At 43.8% G+C, this 15153-nt stretch overlaps 1 protein-coding gene across 1 annotated transcript in view; it reads left to right on the forward strand.

Moving 5' to 3' along the window:
• The first annotated feature begins 1214 nt into the window (after positions 1 to 1214).
• VAV3 (vav guanine nucleotide exchange factor 3) overlaps positions 1215 to 15153 on the forward strand; it is a 176301-nt gene continuing 162362 nt past the window's right edge. The window contains exon 1 of the mRNA XM_075508217.1: positions 1215 to 1491. Coding sequence (XP_075364332.1) covers positions 1288 to 1491 — 204 coding nt within the window. The 5' untranslated portion in view covers positions 1215 to 1287. The remainder of the gene's footprint in view (positions 1492 to 15153) is intronic.

The following is a 15153-nucleotide window of genomic DNA, read 5'->3' on the forward strand; positions in this document are numbered from 1 at the left end:
CCAAAGTTAATACCACTGTCTGCTCAGGAAAATGCCTGGAATAGCAGACATATCACCTGTTTAAAAAAATTAAAAAATTAAGCAGCATTTTAAGCTTACGGAAACATGCAAATCACTTGCTAGGCTTCAGTTTCTGAAATAAATTCCCAGAACTTTTGTATTAATTCTTTCAGAAATTATTAAAAGCATTTGTGGGATTATTCCGAGCTCAGAAAGCAGCAAGTGTCAGGCTTTTAACAGAGGAGATGTGAAAACTGGGGACAGTTGTGGGCCATCCTGAATAGTCACGTTAGCTTTTTGCTGTTAGAAGGCTTTCTCACCCTGGACTGTGGGGTTTTTTCCCCCATAAATTACCCATTAATAGTACTTTAAAAGTGTTGGGGCTTTTTTTTTTTTCTTTTAATGAATGCTTTAATAGAGAAGAAAAACAGTTTTTGTATCCTTTTAAGTGACTTTTTTTTTTTTTTGAGAAAGTAAGTTTCCAGCACTGCTTCAGAAATCGAAAGGAAATAATAGCTTTTGAGGTGCAGATGCAGAAGATATTGTGAACTCTGGGGTTTGTATTGTCTATTTTTGGAGTCTGTCACCTTGAGTAACTTAAAATCACTTGAATATTTTTTTTATTTGAAGTTGCCTGAATGCTTGTTGTAAGCTGTTACATTATTATTTTTTTTTTTAAACTTAATTAAAGTGCAAATAAAATTCAAGTCAGTAAGTGCAAAATGTTTCAGGGGAGAACGGGGGGGAAACCAACGCTATGCCATGATACATTCTCCATCATTTCTAGGCAGAGGCAGGCATCTTTGATAACGCCTGACAGCTTGCTGCTGCTTTGACCTCTTCTGAGCACTTAGCCGTTTCCTTAGCGGACGGATAAAAGACTGAAAATAAACCAGAACACAGCGTTATGCCATTTTGTACACCCGCCTGTTACGGCTGCGTCTGGTACACCGCAGGCGCTCCCTTTCTGCCATCGCAGGTGTGCTGCGAGAGCGAACGCGAGCAGCCCCTCCCTTCACAGACCGGCCTTCCAGAGCTGCCCGGGGCGGGCTGGAGGCCGGCGGGGCTGCGCCCCGCAAGCGGGGCCGCCCGCGGAGGCGCGGGGCCAGGTACCGGGTGCGGGCGCACTGAGGGCGGCCGCCGGGGCGGGGGGCGGGCGGGCCCCGCCTCCGGGGCGGGCGCGGACACGGGGGCGGGGCGGGCCGGGCCGGCCGCGGTAGCGGCGCCGGCGGCGGGAGGGCGCAGCAGGGGCCGCCGCGGCCGCAGCATCGCGGCGCGGTGGCGGGGATGGAGCCCTGGAAGCAGTGCGGGCAGTGGCTGATCAGCTGCAAGGTGCTGCCGCCCAACCACCGGGTGACCTGGGACACGGCCCAGGTCTTCGACCTGGCGCAGACGCTGCGCGACGGCGTCCTGCTCTGCCAGCTCCTCAACAACCTGCGCAGCCACTCCATCAACCTCAAGGAGATCAACCTGCGCCCGCAGATGTCCCAGGTGCGACCGCGGAGCCGCCGCGCCCCCCGCGCCCCTCTCTGCCCGCGCGCGTGTGTCCGCGGCGCCCCGCGCCGCGCGTGGGGTCTCCGCGTTCTTTGTCTGCGGCTCCTGGCGGCGCGGAGCGGCCCCGCGGGCGCGGAGCGGGAACCGCGGCGTACGGGAAGCTGGACGCGGCTGCCGCCTGTCTCCTGCCCGGAGCCTCCGCGCCCGGCGCAGGTCCCCGCCGCCGCTGCGGGGGGGGCTCGATCCGCGGCGGGTCTGACCCGGAGCGGCCCCGCAGCGGGGCAGCCCCCGCCGGGCTCCTTCCCCGCGCGGTGCGGCCGCCCGGCCCGCGGGCTCGGCGCGTCCCGGGCGGTGGGAGAGGGCGCGACCGAAGCTCCGAGCTGGCGGCTCCCAAAACCTCCTCGAGGGCTCGTTGCCTGCAGCGGGAGGCGGTTTGGGCGGGAGCCCGCAGAGCCCCCCCCCCCGCCGGGACCCGCACGGGCCCCTCACATCGGGGCGGCTGTGCTGAGGAGAAGTTCCCTGCAGTAGTCCCGGAGCCAGCAGTTTAACATTTCTGCGTACGTTAATATTTAATGCGAGCAGTTTACAACACGAATTGACCTCTTGCTTCTAGTTTTTCTGGATTTACCTAGGTCCGTGAGGGGGACGGAGGGCGAAGGGACCGGGAGCTTGGGAAGCGAGGACGGAGGGAAGGAGCAGGGACGGCGTGGCTGAGGGAGCGGAGCCAGCCTTGTCCGGCGGAGGCATGGGCAGGGGGCAGGAGGGGAAGGGGAGGCCGGGAGGGAAGGGGGCGAGAGGAGCGACACTTGTCAGCTGGCCTTTGCATCTACTGCTGCGACCTGTGAAGCTGAACGTTAAAGAGCGATTAGTAAAGAGAAATCGTGTTCTTGATAGCTGGCTGCCTGTGTTTTAGTACTTTTTTTCTTTAGACTCTTTTATATTTAGCTTTTTAAACTGAAATTTTGGTTAAATAATAATGAAACGTAATTCCAAATTCATCCCCTTTTAAATGCATTTTTTACTTGGGACTGATGTTTTGTTGCTGTGCCTCATAAAGCTGGTTTCAGATCTCGAGATAAGATTATATTAATAATTCAATGAGAAGAGGTTCTATATATACATGACTTCCTGTCACAGCTTCACGTACACCTATGCCTCTGCAGAGAGGGTGGCAGCCAAGCAGATGTTGTCTGAAAGGAAACTAAACTTCTGAGCCTTTCATGTGTTTTGAAACATTGAGAAATGGGTACATTGTAACATTTCAGTGTTATGATTCTGTTTTAGATTTGTAGGAGTGAGCCTTGCCACTGGTGTTCAGGACACTGCCAAAAAGCAGGGCTAGTGAATTATACTTTGTGAGGAATGTTCTTTGTCCATGTTTACTCACAAAGCCAGTTATTTTCTTTCTTTTTAATTCCTTTTTTTAGCAGCTATGTTTTACTACCAAGGGGACATTTTCTGTAAGCCTACATTGCAAAAAGGGGAAAAAAGTATCAGGTATATTTCAACTGGTCAGAATGAAAACTCCCAGACCCTTGTACTAGATGTGAATAGTATAAAGGCGATCCCCGCGTACTTGAGAGCTCGAGTGCCTGCTTGAATTGCCTACGCAGAGGCAATACGTTATCTGAGTGATGGAGGGGTGCAGAGGGTGGGCTCCTCTGAGTGGAGGAAATCCAGATAAGTTCTCTCTGCACCATTCAAACTCTGTGAGCGTTTGAGGACTTGCTAAACTGTACCGGAGCCCTGGTTTATGTTTTCATTACAGTTAGACTGATTGCTTCCAAACTGACCCTTTTTCAGTTTAGCTTGCAGAACTATAAATACTTTGCATATGAACTGTTGGAAATGGTTTCTTGCCCTGCTTATAATGGGTAAGAAGTATGGCAACAAAAGATTCTCTTTTTTTTTAATGAACTGGAAAGGTGTCCTCATGATATTACACAGTATTTTCTGGGTAGCTAACTCATTGAATCAACTTCAATTAGAGATTAACGTTTCTTGTCTGGACCAATATTACTTAATTTTATTTTTGATGAATTAAAACCATGGTGATCTCCTTCTGTCTACTAAAAATGAGTATCAAAATGCTCTGCTATCTTCTTTCTTAGAGCAGGTTGGGGAATCAAGGTTAATATTTATTTCTCTAAGTGCGTTTGAACTGTGGATTATAATTGTAGATCTTGGATTACTTATAATGCATATTTTGAACTTGAGCTTTATATGTGTATAATATAGCTACTGGAATTGTTTCACAGCTACGACAATTGCCTCCTTGTCTGTGTGTCTGCGTGTCTGCTGTATGCCTGAGGAGCCTGCACTCCACGGTGCTGCAGACCACTCTCTCCAGTGGTGCATTTCTGCCCTACGCTGATTTCACCCTTGAAATAAGGGGAACTATTGCTGGATCAAAACCTATAATGGATAACTCTACACAGCATTAAATTTATTGGGAATGTTACCTTTGCTTTCTGCAAGATCAAGACTTGGCCGTCTTGGTGAGGTTCTGCGGGGTTTAATGAAAAGCCTCTTGGAGGAGACACTTTCTGCTGGAAAGGATCACTCAGTGAAAATTCCAGAAATTGTTATTAAAAACGTAGTACGTTGAAATTCTGCAAGTTGCTTGCAGTTTGCTGCTAAGACTGTAAAGAGCACTTAGCAATAACTTACACTGAAGTCTCAGAGGCTTGAAGATTATTCATTTGGTGAGATCTACTTGAAGTCTGCATAGCTGAGCCCTAAATCATGAGTTCTGTCAGAATAATACTTGTCAGTAAACTAATACATTCGCTGCATCATAGGATTTCAGGGTCTTGTAGAAACACTAGCTAACTCTCCTGTTCCTTGTGGGGTAGGGATTTGGAGACGTTGGAGGCATGGGGTGCCAGAGCAGAGTTGGCATTAGTATGGAAGTTGTCTTGGCTGCTGACTGCACAGTCTGCCTGAACATGCTGCTGTGTCTGTACCACTTAGCTGAACCGTTTGAACCTCATGTGGCCCCTTATCTGTCATCTTCTAGAATCAACCTGCAGCTCCCGTACTCCCTAATCTGATGTTGTTTTCTGCCGCAAATCTTAGAATGGCTCAGGGGATTCTTATCACACAGTTTTTGAGCAATAAAAACAGAGAATGAGAAGGGTGGATGAAGGCTTCGTGAATGGGCCTCGTGGAAGGCAGGCTGCGTGATTTTAGCCTTGTCTCTGAACTGCTGTTGACATTTGTCAGGCCTTTCTCTACGAACCAAGTTTTCATGTCTTGGAGGCTAGTTATACATGCAGCAGCGGCAAGGAACAGGAAAGTGAGAGATGGTGCCTCGGGCAGACCTGGGAGTAGATGTCAGGCCTCTGACATAAGAGAGTCAAGTCTCTGCCATTTTGTTACATATTTATCTTTTCAGAATGAACGTGGCAGGTCAGACGTCAGTGATGCTCATCAGCTTTCCTCAGTAGACCTTGGTAACCCCTTAAAAGCTGCATCAAAAGTGTAGAGGGGTTGTGACGGATGCTGCTGCTTCAGATGCCACTTTTTGTTGGAGCCTCGTTCAGTCAAACAGGAGCACTGTTGCTTTGCTGTGTAAGCACCCGACTGCTGCTGGCTCTTGGAGCAGGAATAGAAACTGAGACTGGTGATGCTCAGCATTGCAACACAAACACGTGTTTGACCAAATGGCAGCGGGTATGTTCTCTTTTACAGGCTGGCTAGCATGGGGAGCTGCATGCCTTTGTCCCACCACCAGCCACGCACCTTGTGTCACAGCTGTTCTTGTGGATGGGCTGTTTTATGCATTTGAAATCCGTGGATTCAGCCCCCCTACCTTTTTGGAGATAACAATGCCTGTGAAAGAGAAATGTCTCAGTGGTTTTAGATTGCAAAACATTGGGTTTAGAAGCTATTTGAATGCCTGCTGTTTTCATCTGCATTTCTGTATGTTTATGAAAATATTTGTATTTGGTTAGTGGAAGTTGTCCTTTGAAGAACAGAAGCTGATTGAGTCAGTTACGCTTTCCAGAAAGTAAGCCTCGGATATAAAAGTATAAACTTTGCATATATAAAGGACGAGCAGTGTTGTCCCTTTGCCAATGAATCTTCCACCTCTGGGTTGCCAGCTGAATGCTGCCTAACTCTTGTCTGAGAAGCTGGCATGTCTTAGAGCTAGGTCCCCTGTGAAAAATTACACATGGGCTTTGTATGAGATTGGAAACTGTTGGGTTCAGGGACATTCATTTCCAGGTTTTTTTCACTGTGACTGAACAGAACAGGAGAGTGTTGGCTCTATTAAGAGCTCTTGTGTCAAGGCCCAAAAACACTTTGCTGTTTGAACTCCCACGAGCTAGCAATGTTAGTTGTTATTTTCAACCAGTGCATGTGCCATCAGGAAAGGAAATTTGAAAGGCGGATCAAATAATGTGTTTTGGCCTTTAACTGTAGGGGAGTCTGCCTGGATCAGACTTGAGAGTTGGCGTTGTGAAAGTGGTCTTATTGCAGGCACCATGTGAAGAAGCACTACACCTTGCAGCTCCTGGGAATGGAGCTGGAAGAGGGGATGTGCTAAATGAATTGCAGAGATGCGACTGGTATGCTGGTGCGTTGCAGGGTTTCCGCTGAAGTGTAGCACCGGTGCCTGGTGACAGTGAGACGGAGGATGGAGCACTGCAGCTCAGCGCCTGTGTCTTCATGGGAGCTGTTCGCTGTAGCAATTCAGTTTCCTCAGATGCTGCCTCTTGGCTAATGTAGACTGGTGAAAATAATAAAAATAGAAGTGATCCATAACAGAGAGTACTAATCCTAATGTTTAATCATAATCATACAAGAACTTAAATAATTTATCACCAGAAATATAAAACCTAAACCAATGGATTACGCTGGATTTGCAGATGATGTCATCTGTTTAATGCTTATCTTTTATCTTTAATACTTTGCAAATTAGTTTTGAAATGGTTTTTGCAAGGCATTTAGTTAACTTATGAGAGATTGCTAAACAGGAAGGCTGCACTTAATGCAATACTGGCATGGGAGTTTACTAAAGGGGATGTTGACATAGATTAAATATTAAAAATAACTGTTTCCTATTATTCTAATAAAAATAAACAAAATATCCCTCACTTTGTATAAAAAGTTCAAATGTTTTCTAATTTTAGGGAGTCACTTTTTTTGGTGTGACCATGTAGTACAAAGGAAGTTCATTATCTTTGTCATCCACGTTATATTTTGGTGTGGCAGCTGAGCTTTTGAGCAGGAGTTTATTTTTCTTGGTTAGAGTGGTATCAGGTAGCCTCAGGATGTGGGTGTGCCGAGAGACATACCTTTCCATTTCCTCTGATCCTGCCCTTGGCTTGGAGCTTCCCCATCCCCCACACATGATAACCATGATCAGCCCCTAACTTGGTGAGCGTGTATGCCACCTCTGCAGGCTTCCCGCAGGTGGGTACGCTCCCCCCTGCTTTCCCCCATGCGTGCCTCCCCACAGCCATGGCGCTTGATTTTTTTCCTTCCAAATTTTAGCCTAGGAGAGCATGCCAAATGTCAGGGTATCAAACTTCGTGTGCCACGTGGCTCTGCAAAGGAGGAAATGGGACTTGTCTCTTGACTCTGCGCATTATCGAAAAGAGAGAGTGGGATGTGAGTGGATGTGCTGACCTCTGTGCATGAGGATGTGATTTAGGTCTGGGATCTTAGCAGGGGCCAGATGAGCTGAATGAGAAAACAAAAGGATTTGGAGTGGTGCTTGTGGCCCTTCCCAGGAGTCACGGGGTATCGGTAATCTGTTTTCCTTGGGTAGAGAGATCTTTGAGAGAACTGGTGTGCAAAATAACTCTTATTCCGTGTTTGCTTGTTATGTTAGGTGCTGGGTTAGTGAGTTAAGGAAGTACCACAAAGATATATTTAGATTAATACAGTTTTTCTGAAACTGCAAAACTTCTTGGGCTTGAACAAGAGTTTGGGAACTGGTTCAATTTTTATAAGGGTGTAGAAAGAAGAGATGTGTGCAAAAAAACCCCCATCTTTTTGAATTATTTAAAACTGACTGTGTATATTCAATGTAATTGTTTTAAAAATATTTTTTTGACTTTTCAGTTTTTTTCAATCTCTTTGCTTACTTGCTGGTACTTCAATCCACTAAACGTCTTTACCGTGTTTAACTTTATTTCCATGATTCATCTAAATGAACGCTGCATTGTCCATAAGATATATCCCTAAGATGTATCCCATAAAAGATGTATTTATCCATATGTATGTTATGTATACATATGCATATCTTAAACATGTTGGACTTGGTAAAGTATTTTGAACAAATACTTGTTCAAAGCAAAACCCTACCATGACCTCTATGCTTTGTGCTAGGAAAAGCAACTGACGAAAAAGTAGTGACCCATTTTTTCTAGGTAATTCTTCTTACCTTAAGAAGATGGAGAAAATAATATTGAAAACTGATGTAATGATTTTTTTTTTTTGATTCACATTGATTCTTTTAGTTGGGCGGGAAGGGAAAACTGCATTTGTAGTGTATTGTAAAGCTTATTTTACATACTATAATATAGCTACATACTAAAGCTATATTTATCATACAGTTGTTAAATGCAGCATATGTATCTTGCCAGGAACTGTCTCAAATGTCCTCTCCTGCACAAAATTTTAGTGTGCTGGAAGCTGTCTAATGCATTAACAGGAAAAATATTCGTACTGGTTTCTCACAGAGGCTATAGTGTGTGCCAGCAGTGGATAATTTAAATTAATGTCTGTGTGCGGCATGCTGCTGTGTCGTGTGGGAGAAGCCAAGTTATTTTCTGAGCCTTGTCTGACAAAGGTGGGAGACCTGTGATAGCGGCAAGTTGAAGGACTGCTTATGAAAAGAAACTCATAAATCAAAAGGGCTCAAGGGGAGAGAGAAGGATATATAAGAAGAAAGTATAAGAAGTAGGAGGAAACCATCAAAAGAAACAAATATGAACTAGAGAGAATGGTCAGGAAAAGTTGGGGAGCTGGATTGAAGGGGGTGTCAGCAAGCAAGACAGGGATTTTGAGAGAGGACAGGAAAAATAATTTAAGATTTATCCCCAGATAAACATAGAAAACCAGTCTTGGATATGCTGTGTTATTCTTTAATGATGATGGCATTATCATTTAATGATGACATGCCGTTCTCAGTTATAACATACTGCCTTAGGACTGTGAGGTCCAGGAGGTTATTTACGAGGTTGCAGCACTACATATCAGGATGGGTTAGTACAATGCGTTGGTACAATTTGTGCACTGGTGAGATAGAGGATCTTGGATTTCTTGCCCGCATCCTCCCCCCCCCCCCCCCCCCCTCCTCTGAAGGGCAAAAGAGTTGATTAAATTGTAGGTGTAAACATTACATTGTAGGTGTAAAGAAGGAAATATAGAGGGTAAGGAGGGAAAAGGCTGCAAGGTAAGGCAGCTGCTGGTGGGCAAGGAGTGAGGGGGAGGACCCTGAAAGGAGCGCGGTGGTGCGTCTGTCGTGGCCGTGCCAGTGGAGACCTGGCAGCTCCTGAGCCTGGGCTTGACTGGTGTGGGCATTGGGGAAGAGGGTTAACTGGGAGCAGCAGCTAGCAGGCTGGCGAGAGGCATGGGCAGGAAGGACTTTCAGAATACAGTTTGATATTGGTAAAATAGAGGCAGGCAGGGAAAGAGACCGTTTTCTGCTGAAGTGATGTTGGCTCCCTGACCGGCAGCTGACCCAGATGGGAATAGGACAAGTGCCTGTGGCTGCAAAGGAAACCTGCTGGAGCCTGCTCCCCTCTGTACGGGGGCCGTGTGCCGGGGGAGAGGGGAGCTCGCGTCCAGACCTGAGTGCGTCACTGCCTGTCACAGGCAGGGAAGTCCTGGCTCGTGCCCTGCACTGCACGGGTATCTCTGAGTACAGAGGAAGATGTATTGTTTTACTAGGTCACTGACAATTTTATCTTCTTTAAGTTTTACTTGATATAGAGGCACCAGTTTTTGAACTTGTTCCTCCCAGTACAAAATTGTATCTGTAGTTCTTTAAAAACCAAACCAAACAAAAAACCCCATCAAAAACCTTTGATTTTTATTCTCCTTTTTATTGCTCCAAAACAGTGTTGCAGTACTTCCATATTATTCCATAATACTCCATAGCAATGTTTTCTACTACGTTACACTGTGTTATTTCAGTATTTCAAAAATTCTCTTTCACAGAGAAGTACGAATTAATGTATACTGTGCCAAATCAGCTATTAATTTTTTTCCTGCGCTTTCCAGTTTACTCAATCATCTGGAGCTACTTTTCTTTCGTTTTATTTTGCTTTGACAAGCCAAATTTAAGACTTCAGGCATTATGAAATACCAGCTGTTTGCTAACACTTGTGATACGTAAAATGCAATCTGAACTTACATCTTTATAGTAAGGTTTTGAATTTTTATATTTAGGAGAAAGATCTTCCCTCAAAGCTCAGTGAATGCTACTGGCTCCAGTTCAACACATTGTCAAGGGAGAACATATCTTTTAGAAAAATATCAGTCAATGACCCTTTTTTTCATCCTGTATTAAATGACAATAGTGAATGTCTTGGTAACATGAAACACTGAAGGACTATTAATAGGTTATTTGATTCTTTGTATATTCAGAACGTGAAACCTTAGTCACAAATTGTATAATATAGTGGTATCGTAGCAATTTCTATAAAAGCCACCCATCTACTATTTAAAACACTCTTGCAGACCTACAGGTATGAACTAATGTAATCAGGAAAATTAAGTTCAGCTGTCTTGTATTACAATCCAAAATATTTTGGGCCTGTAAATTGCCTTTACTTTCAATCAGAATTTTATTTTATAATTGGTTAGTAGGGATTCAGTTATCTGTTATTAGCTAGTTTTCACTAGTTTCATCCCTCTAAAAATCACTTGAAAGTTATTTTAAATGATATCGAGAATATGGTATGATTGCTGTGCAGAAGCAAATAAAGTGTATATTTGATGTTGTTGCTATAATCAAATGTTTTCCAAAAAACCTCAAAACATAAAGCATTTTTTAAAGCATATTTCTAACTGGTAAAGCTTAGCAGGACAAGATGATTTGTATTTCCAAAATCCTTAGATATGCCCTTTAATCCTTGATACCATCAAATTTACCTATTTGTTTCTGAGTTATATAAGGGTATGTACAGTATAATCTATACTTAGGATACTTTGTACCATTGCTTGTTCCTACATTCACATAGCTTCAACATGGAAAGAAGCCTTACAGTCAACTAAAGCAGAATGATTAGAGCTTGACCCTTGAAAATTTTGACTGTCAAAGCAGCTTCACTTCACTGTTGTGTAGGAAATCTGATGGTAAAAACATTTAATGCATTATTTTGTGTGTCCACATTCTAAATTAATACTGTAAGAATGACAGCATCCTCATAGCCTGTGTAATTCCTTGTGTTTGCTTGCATGTTGGCAGTCAAGATTTAAATTAAACTTAGGTGCTCCAGTGATTGACTTCAAATTTCCACCAACTACTACTCCATGTAGCAGTGATGCCTTATATCAGCTGATGGCCATGTTATTTTTCCTTCTGAATTCCTTGGGATCTGTTAGCAAATATGTCTGATTCCAGCCATATTTAAAGGTTAAAGGTAGATGGAGGACCACACCTTCACTGCACTAATGTACCTGTCAGATTTTAGGTGTCTCTGGATGGACGTATGATGATGATATAGTCCTACCATGTGAACTGTAACTCAGGGTAAACACTCGTTAATCCTGCTTATCTCTGTATATCAAGCTTTGAATTTGTTTTTTCTGGAGAATAAGTAGAAAGTAGACAACACCAGAGAGAATGTTCAAACTATTGCTATTGCCTGTGGCTCCTTTTACTCTTGAAATAGAAAGAGACTCTCTGAAGTGCCCTTGCAGGCTGCTGCCTTTGGGTTCATGGTCAGTTGATGTCTGGTTGGTTGAAAAGGGATTTGTGCCAAGCTTTAAAAACCTAACTTGTATTTAGGCAGATATTTTGAAAACCTCTTCATGCTACTTTGCGGCTCAAGTTTTGCATTTCACAGAAGTACCAGTTTTGCTAAACTGCACCAAGTTGCATGAGCAAACATTTAAGTTTCACTTTCTCTTAGTGGTTTACTCTCCATGTGTGTGCACAAAGTGACACAGGACTTCAGGTTGTGTCGCATACTTCTCTGAATTGGCAATTGCTTATTTTTAAACATTTTTGAAAATACCTGCTGAGCTTTGATTTCCCACCTTCCTTTTCTCTTATTTTTGTGGATCTCACTTACATTTTGGGATGCTTGGTATGAAGTAATAATTTTTGGGCCTTACCCCAAGGGCTTGTTTGGGGGATGTGTGTGTCCTCTTGGGGCTGTTGGGTTCTAGGGAATTCCTAGGGCATTTTTTAAAAGTGGAGAATATGTTAAAACCTTAATTGGCCTTTAACAGGTGTATAAATGAACTGAGGTTTTATGGGAGTCCTAACTGGGGTTTACCCAAGCCATTTTGTTTTGAGTTCTGCCTGTCCCTGTTATGTCCTGATCTTCTTTTTATCCATCACAAAGAGGGCAATGTGAATTTACCCACTGCTGTGCCTTGATGTGTATCACTACGAGTAGTCATGAGAAAGTTATTCAGGGTCTGTGTTCATTCAGTTTGCAGTTGCGGCTGGCAGCACTGAATATGGTGATGCATCTTCTCTGTGGATTGTGCCGAGGCCACTGATTTCACTGTAAAGTATGCTGAACCAATGGCAATCTTTGTAAAAGCTGAGGTTTAACTCCACATTTGTTGTTCTCAGTGATGCCTTTGAGCGATATGGTTGGTTAGAAGGACTTTGCCTGAGAAAATGCTTGTAGTGCTGTTGCAGGTTTTATGAAGTGTTATGGAAATGACTCCAGAAATCCTATTGGAATGCCTCTATAGTTGTATCAGAGTCCTATAGATTTCCCTTCCTGCTGAAGACCCTGGTAAATTGATTAGCTGAGATGAAAGCCTTTGCTGACTGGGACCCGCGTGATTTGCATGCGAATACAGACGTGGTGATGGGAGAGGGTGCGGATGTAGGAATGGCTGAGCTATGCTGGGAACAGGGGAGCTGCTCTTCACGAGAAGCTCCTGAGCAGCAGACTGGAGCACATTTCAAATTTGTGTGTCTTCCCAGCTATAATTGCTCAGATTCGTGGACCCCTGGGGAACCTGCTTAATTTAAACTATCTGCATTCTCTTTTCTGAGAATTTAGGTTTTTGTATCTTGTAAGCCCCATAGCGCCTCACATTATTTCAAGAGCACAAAGCTCTAGCAATAACAAAGGTAATGTGAATTATTCTTTAGTGTTAAAAATACCTATTATGAAATAAAAAAAAAATCCTCGCAGTTGTGTGTGGGATTCCCAGTTACAATGACATAGTATTCCTGGAGTGTTGGTTGGTGGTTTTTTGGTTGTTGTTTGTTTTTTTAAGAAATTGTAAGTTGTTTGCCATGGCTAATGGGAGAAACATAAGAAAACAACTGCTAATTAAAAAAACTCTTGAAAGAAGAGGGAGTGTATTTTGTAACATTGTCTCTTAGCACACCTTGCTAGGAATAGGCCTGAGGAGTAGATCCTTCTTCCCTCAGTAGTATAACAGTGGCCGTGAATTCATGTGGCCTCTGATTAGCAGTGAACAAAGGCTGAGATGTTCCCCTTTGGGGCAGAACTGATGTTTTGGTGGGGTTTCTCAGTGTAGGTCTACTGATGGTGGTTGTCATGTTAATTAAGGACTTGGTCTTTCTGGCTCAGAACTCATTGCCATTTCTATGCTATGGGAGGGCAGGCGTGGGGAATGGCTCTCTTAAGTCTTAAAAATGGTTTTCAGAATTCATGGCTCAACATGCAGGACCACAAATATATTGCAAAACCATTTATGTTTGGAAATATGACTCCTGAGTGATGTATCTTTTTCATTCCAGTGAGGAACAGGGATTTCATCTAATGTTGTTGATAAAATTTGTGGTGGAGCAGTTCTACAGGAAAATGAGTCCTCAAAAGGTTTTGCAGGAATGCCATTCTTGGGAGACATTCTTTAGACTATTTGCAAAAGAAACGCGGTAGTATTTAGCTTTTCCTGTTTTGTACTGAATATCATTAGAGTTTGACCTCAAAATCCAGTGTTTCAGTAAAGTCATGTTAAACTTTAATAGACTTAAAATGCCTTTCATCTTGATTTGAAAGAGCAGCAGATTTTGAAATGTTAGGATTTCTGTAGGATATTTCATTTTCCTGTCAGCTCTGCTAGTGACAACCTCTTTTCAGTTTTCCCTGTTTCTCACATTTTTCTACCTTGACTAAGGGGGCTTGATCTCATCTGTTGTGCCCAGAAACCCAGACTGCTCTGTGATTAGTAAGAGGTATTGCTCTGACAGGTCTGGGCTTTTTTTTTTTTAATTTTTTTTTCCTTCCTTCTTGTCTCTACTTCTCCCTTGTTTTGACTCATCTCAGTTCTGCAGCTTGTTCTGTGCTTGTGCTCTCTCCTCTCAATCTGGATTATATTACTTTCACCTTCTCTATTTGCTTCCCCCTTCCCCAGTATTTTCTTCTCCCTCCAGTGCATCTGTTTCCTCTTTCACTTCTTTCCTGATGCTCTTTCTTCCTTTCAGCTGTTTTCCCTGCCCTGTTGTCTTCACTGTTCCTGTTGGCCTCATCCCTCTGCAGATCCTCTGAAATCTGTTTCCTACATGGATGAGAGCGCGTCTCCTCCGGAAGCTGCTTCCCGCGTAGGTGAGAGTGCTGGGCAGGAGGGCTCGAGTGGAAGTTACGCTTTTAGGACCAGCGAACACAGGGGTTTCAAGGGACCAGACAGCGCTTGAACAGCAATCACATGTTGGGCTGTTTTAAGCTGCTTTTCAGTGACTACTTATTGTAAATGGTGATTGCTTTGCTTTTACCCATTATTTTAAAAATTTCTGCTTCCTTCCTGTTGCAGTCAGAGGTTTCCAACATATATGAGCATGTCCCCAAAATTGTTTTGCTGCTTGCTACAGCTGATGGGGCAGACCACTGTAGTGGGGAGCAATGAGGATGACAGTCAGTGCTGGGAGTCTGCAGGGTGAATCAGCCACTGATGCTGGACACTTGTTTTTTTCAAAGGCAGTATCACTTGATTCCTGCCCTTCCCACCAACCTCTGGAGGTTTGTGCCACCACGGCAGTGCTTGAGCAATCTTTTTCTGGGGTTGTGTCCTGAGGGAGCAGGTGGGGATGGGAATGGTAGTTATTTTTAACCACTTTTCAGATAGATTATCTATGTTGCTTGCAAGGCAGAAATAGCCAGCCCTGCTAGCCAGCATGCTCCTCCTGTGGCTCCCTTGTGTTGGGCATCAATCTCCGTGGCTTCTTTCTCTCTCTTTCCAGTGAGCTCCACTCACTCTTCAAGGGCTGATAGACATGATAATTTTATTTCTGCTTCTCAGGCTGGAGGTGAGAGGACTATTTACACGCAAAGTGAACCAACCACTACAACTAAGTATCTGCACTGTGAGATAAAAGCATTTGCAACATGATGGTGTCCCTGAGGGATTACCTTGATAGCTAATGGCAACTATAAATCAGGTTAGATGGAAATTTAAGAATAACTTTATCGGAGATTACTTAGAAACTCTTTTTTATTTTATTCAGACTACAATTTGTTTCTTCAGGTTTCTGGAATT

This window comes from Mycteria americana, chromosome 7 (genome assembly GCF_035582795.1).
Source record: "Mycteria americana isolate JAX WOST 10 ecotype Jacksonville Zoo and Gardens chromosome 7, USCA_MyAme_1.0, whole genome shotgun sequence".
Classification (NCBI taxonomy): Eukaryota; Metazoa; Chordata; class Aves; order Ciconiiformes; family Ciconiidae; genus Mycteria; species Mycteria americana.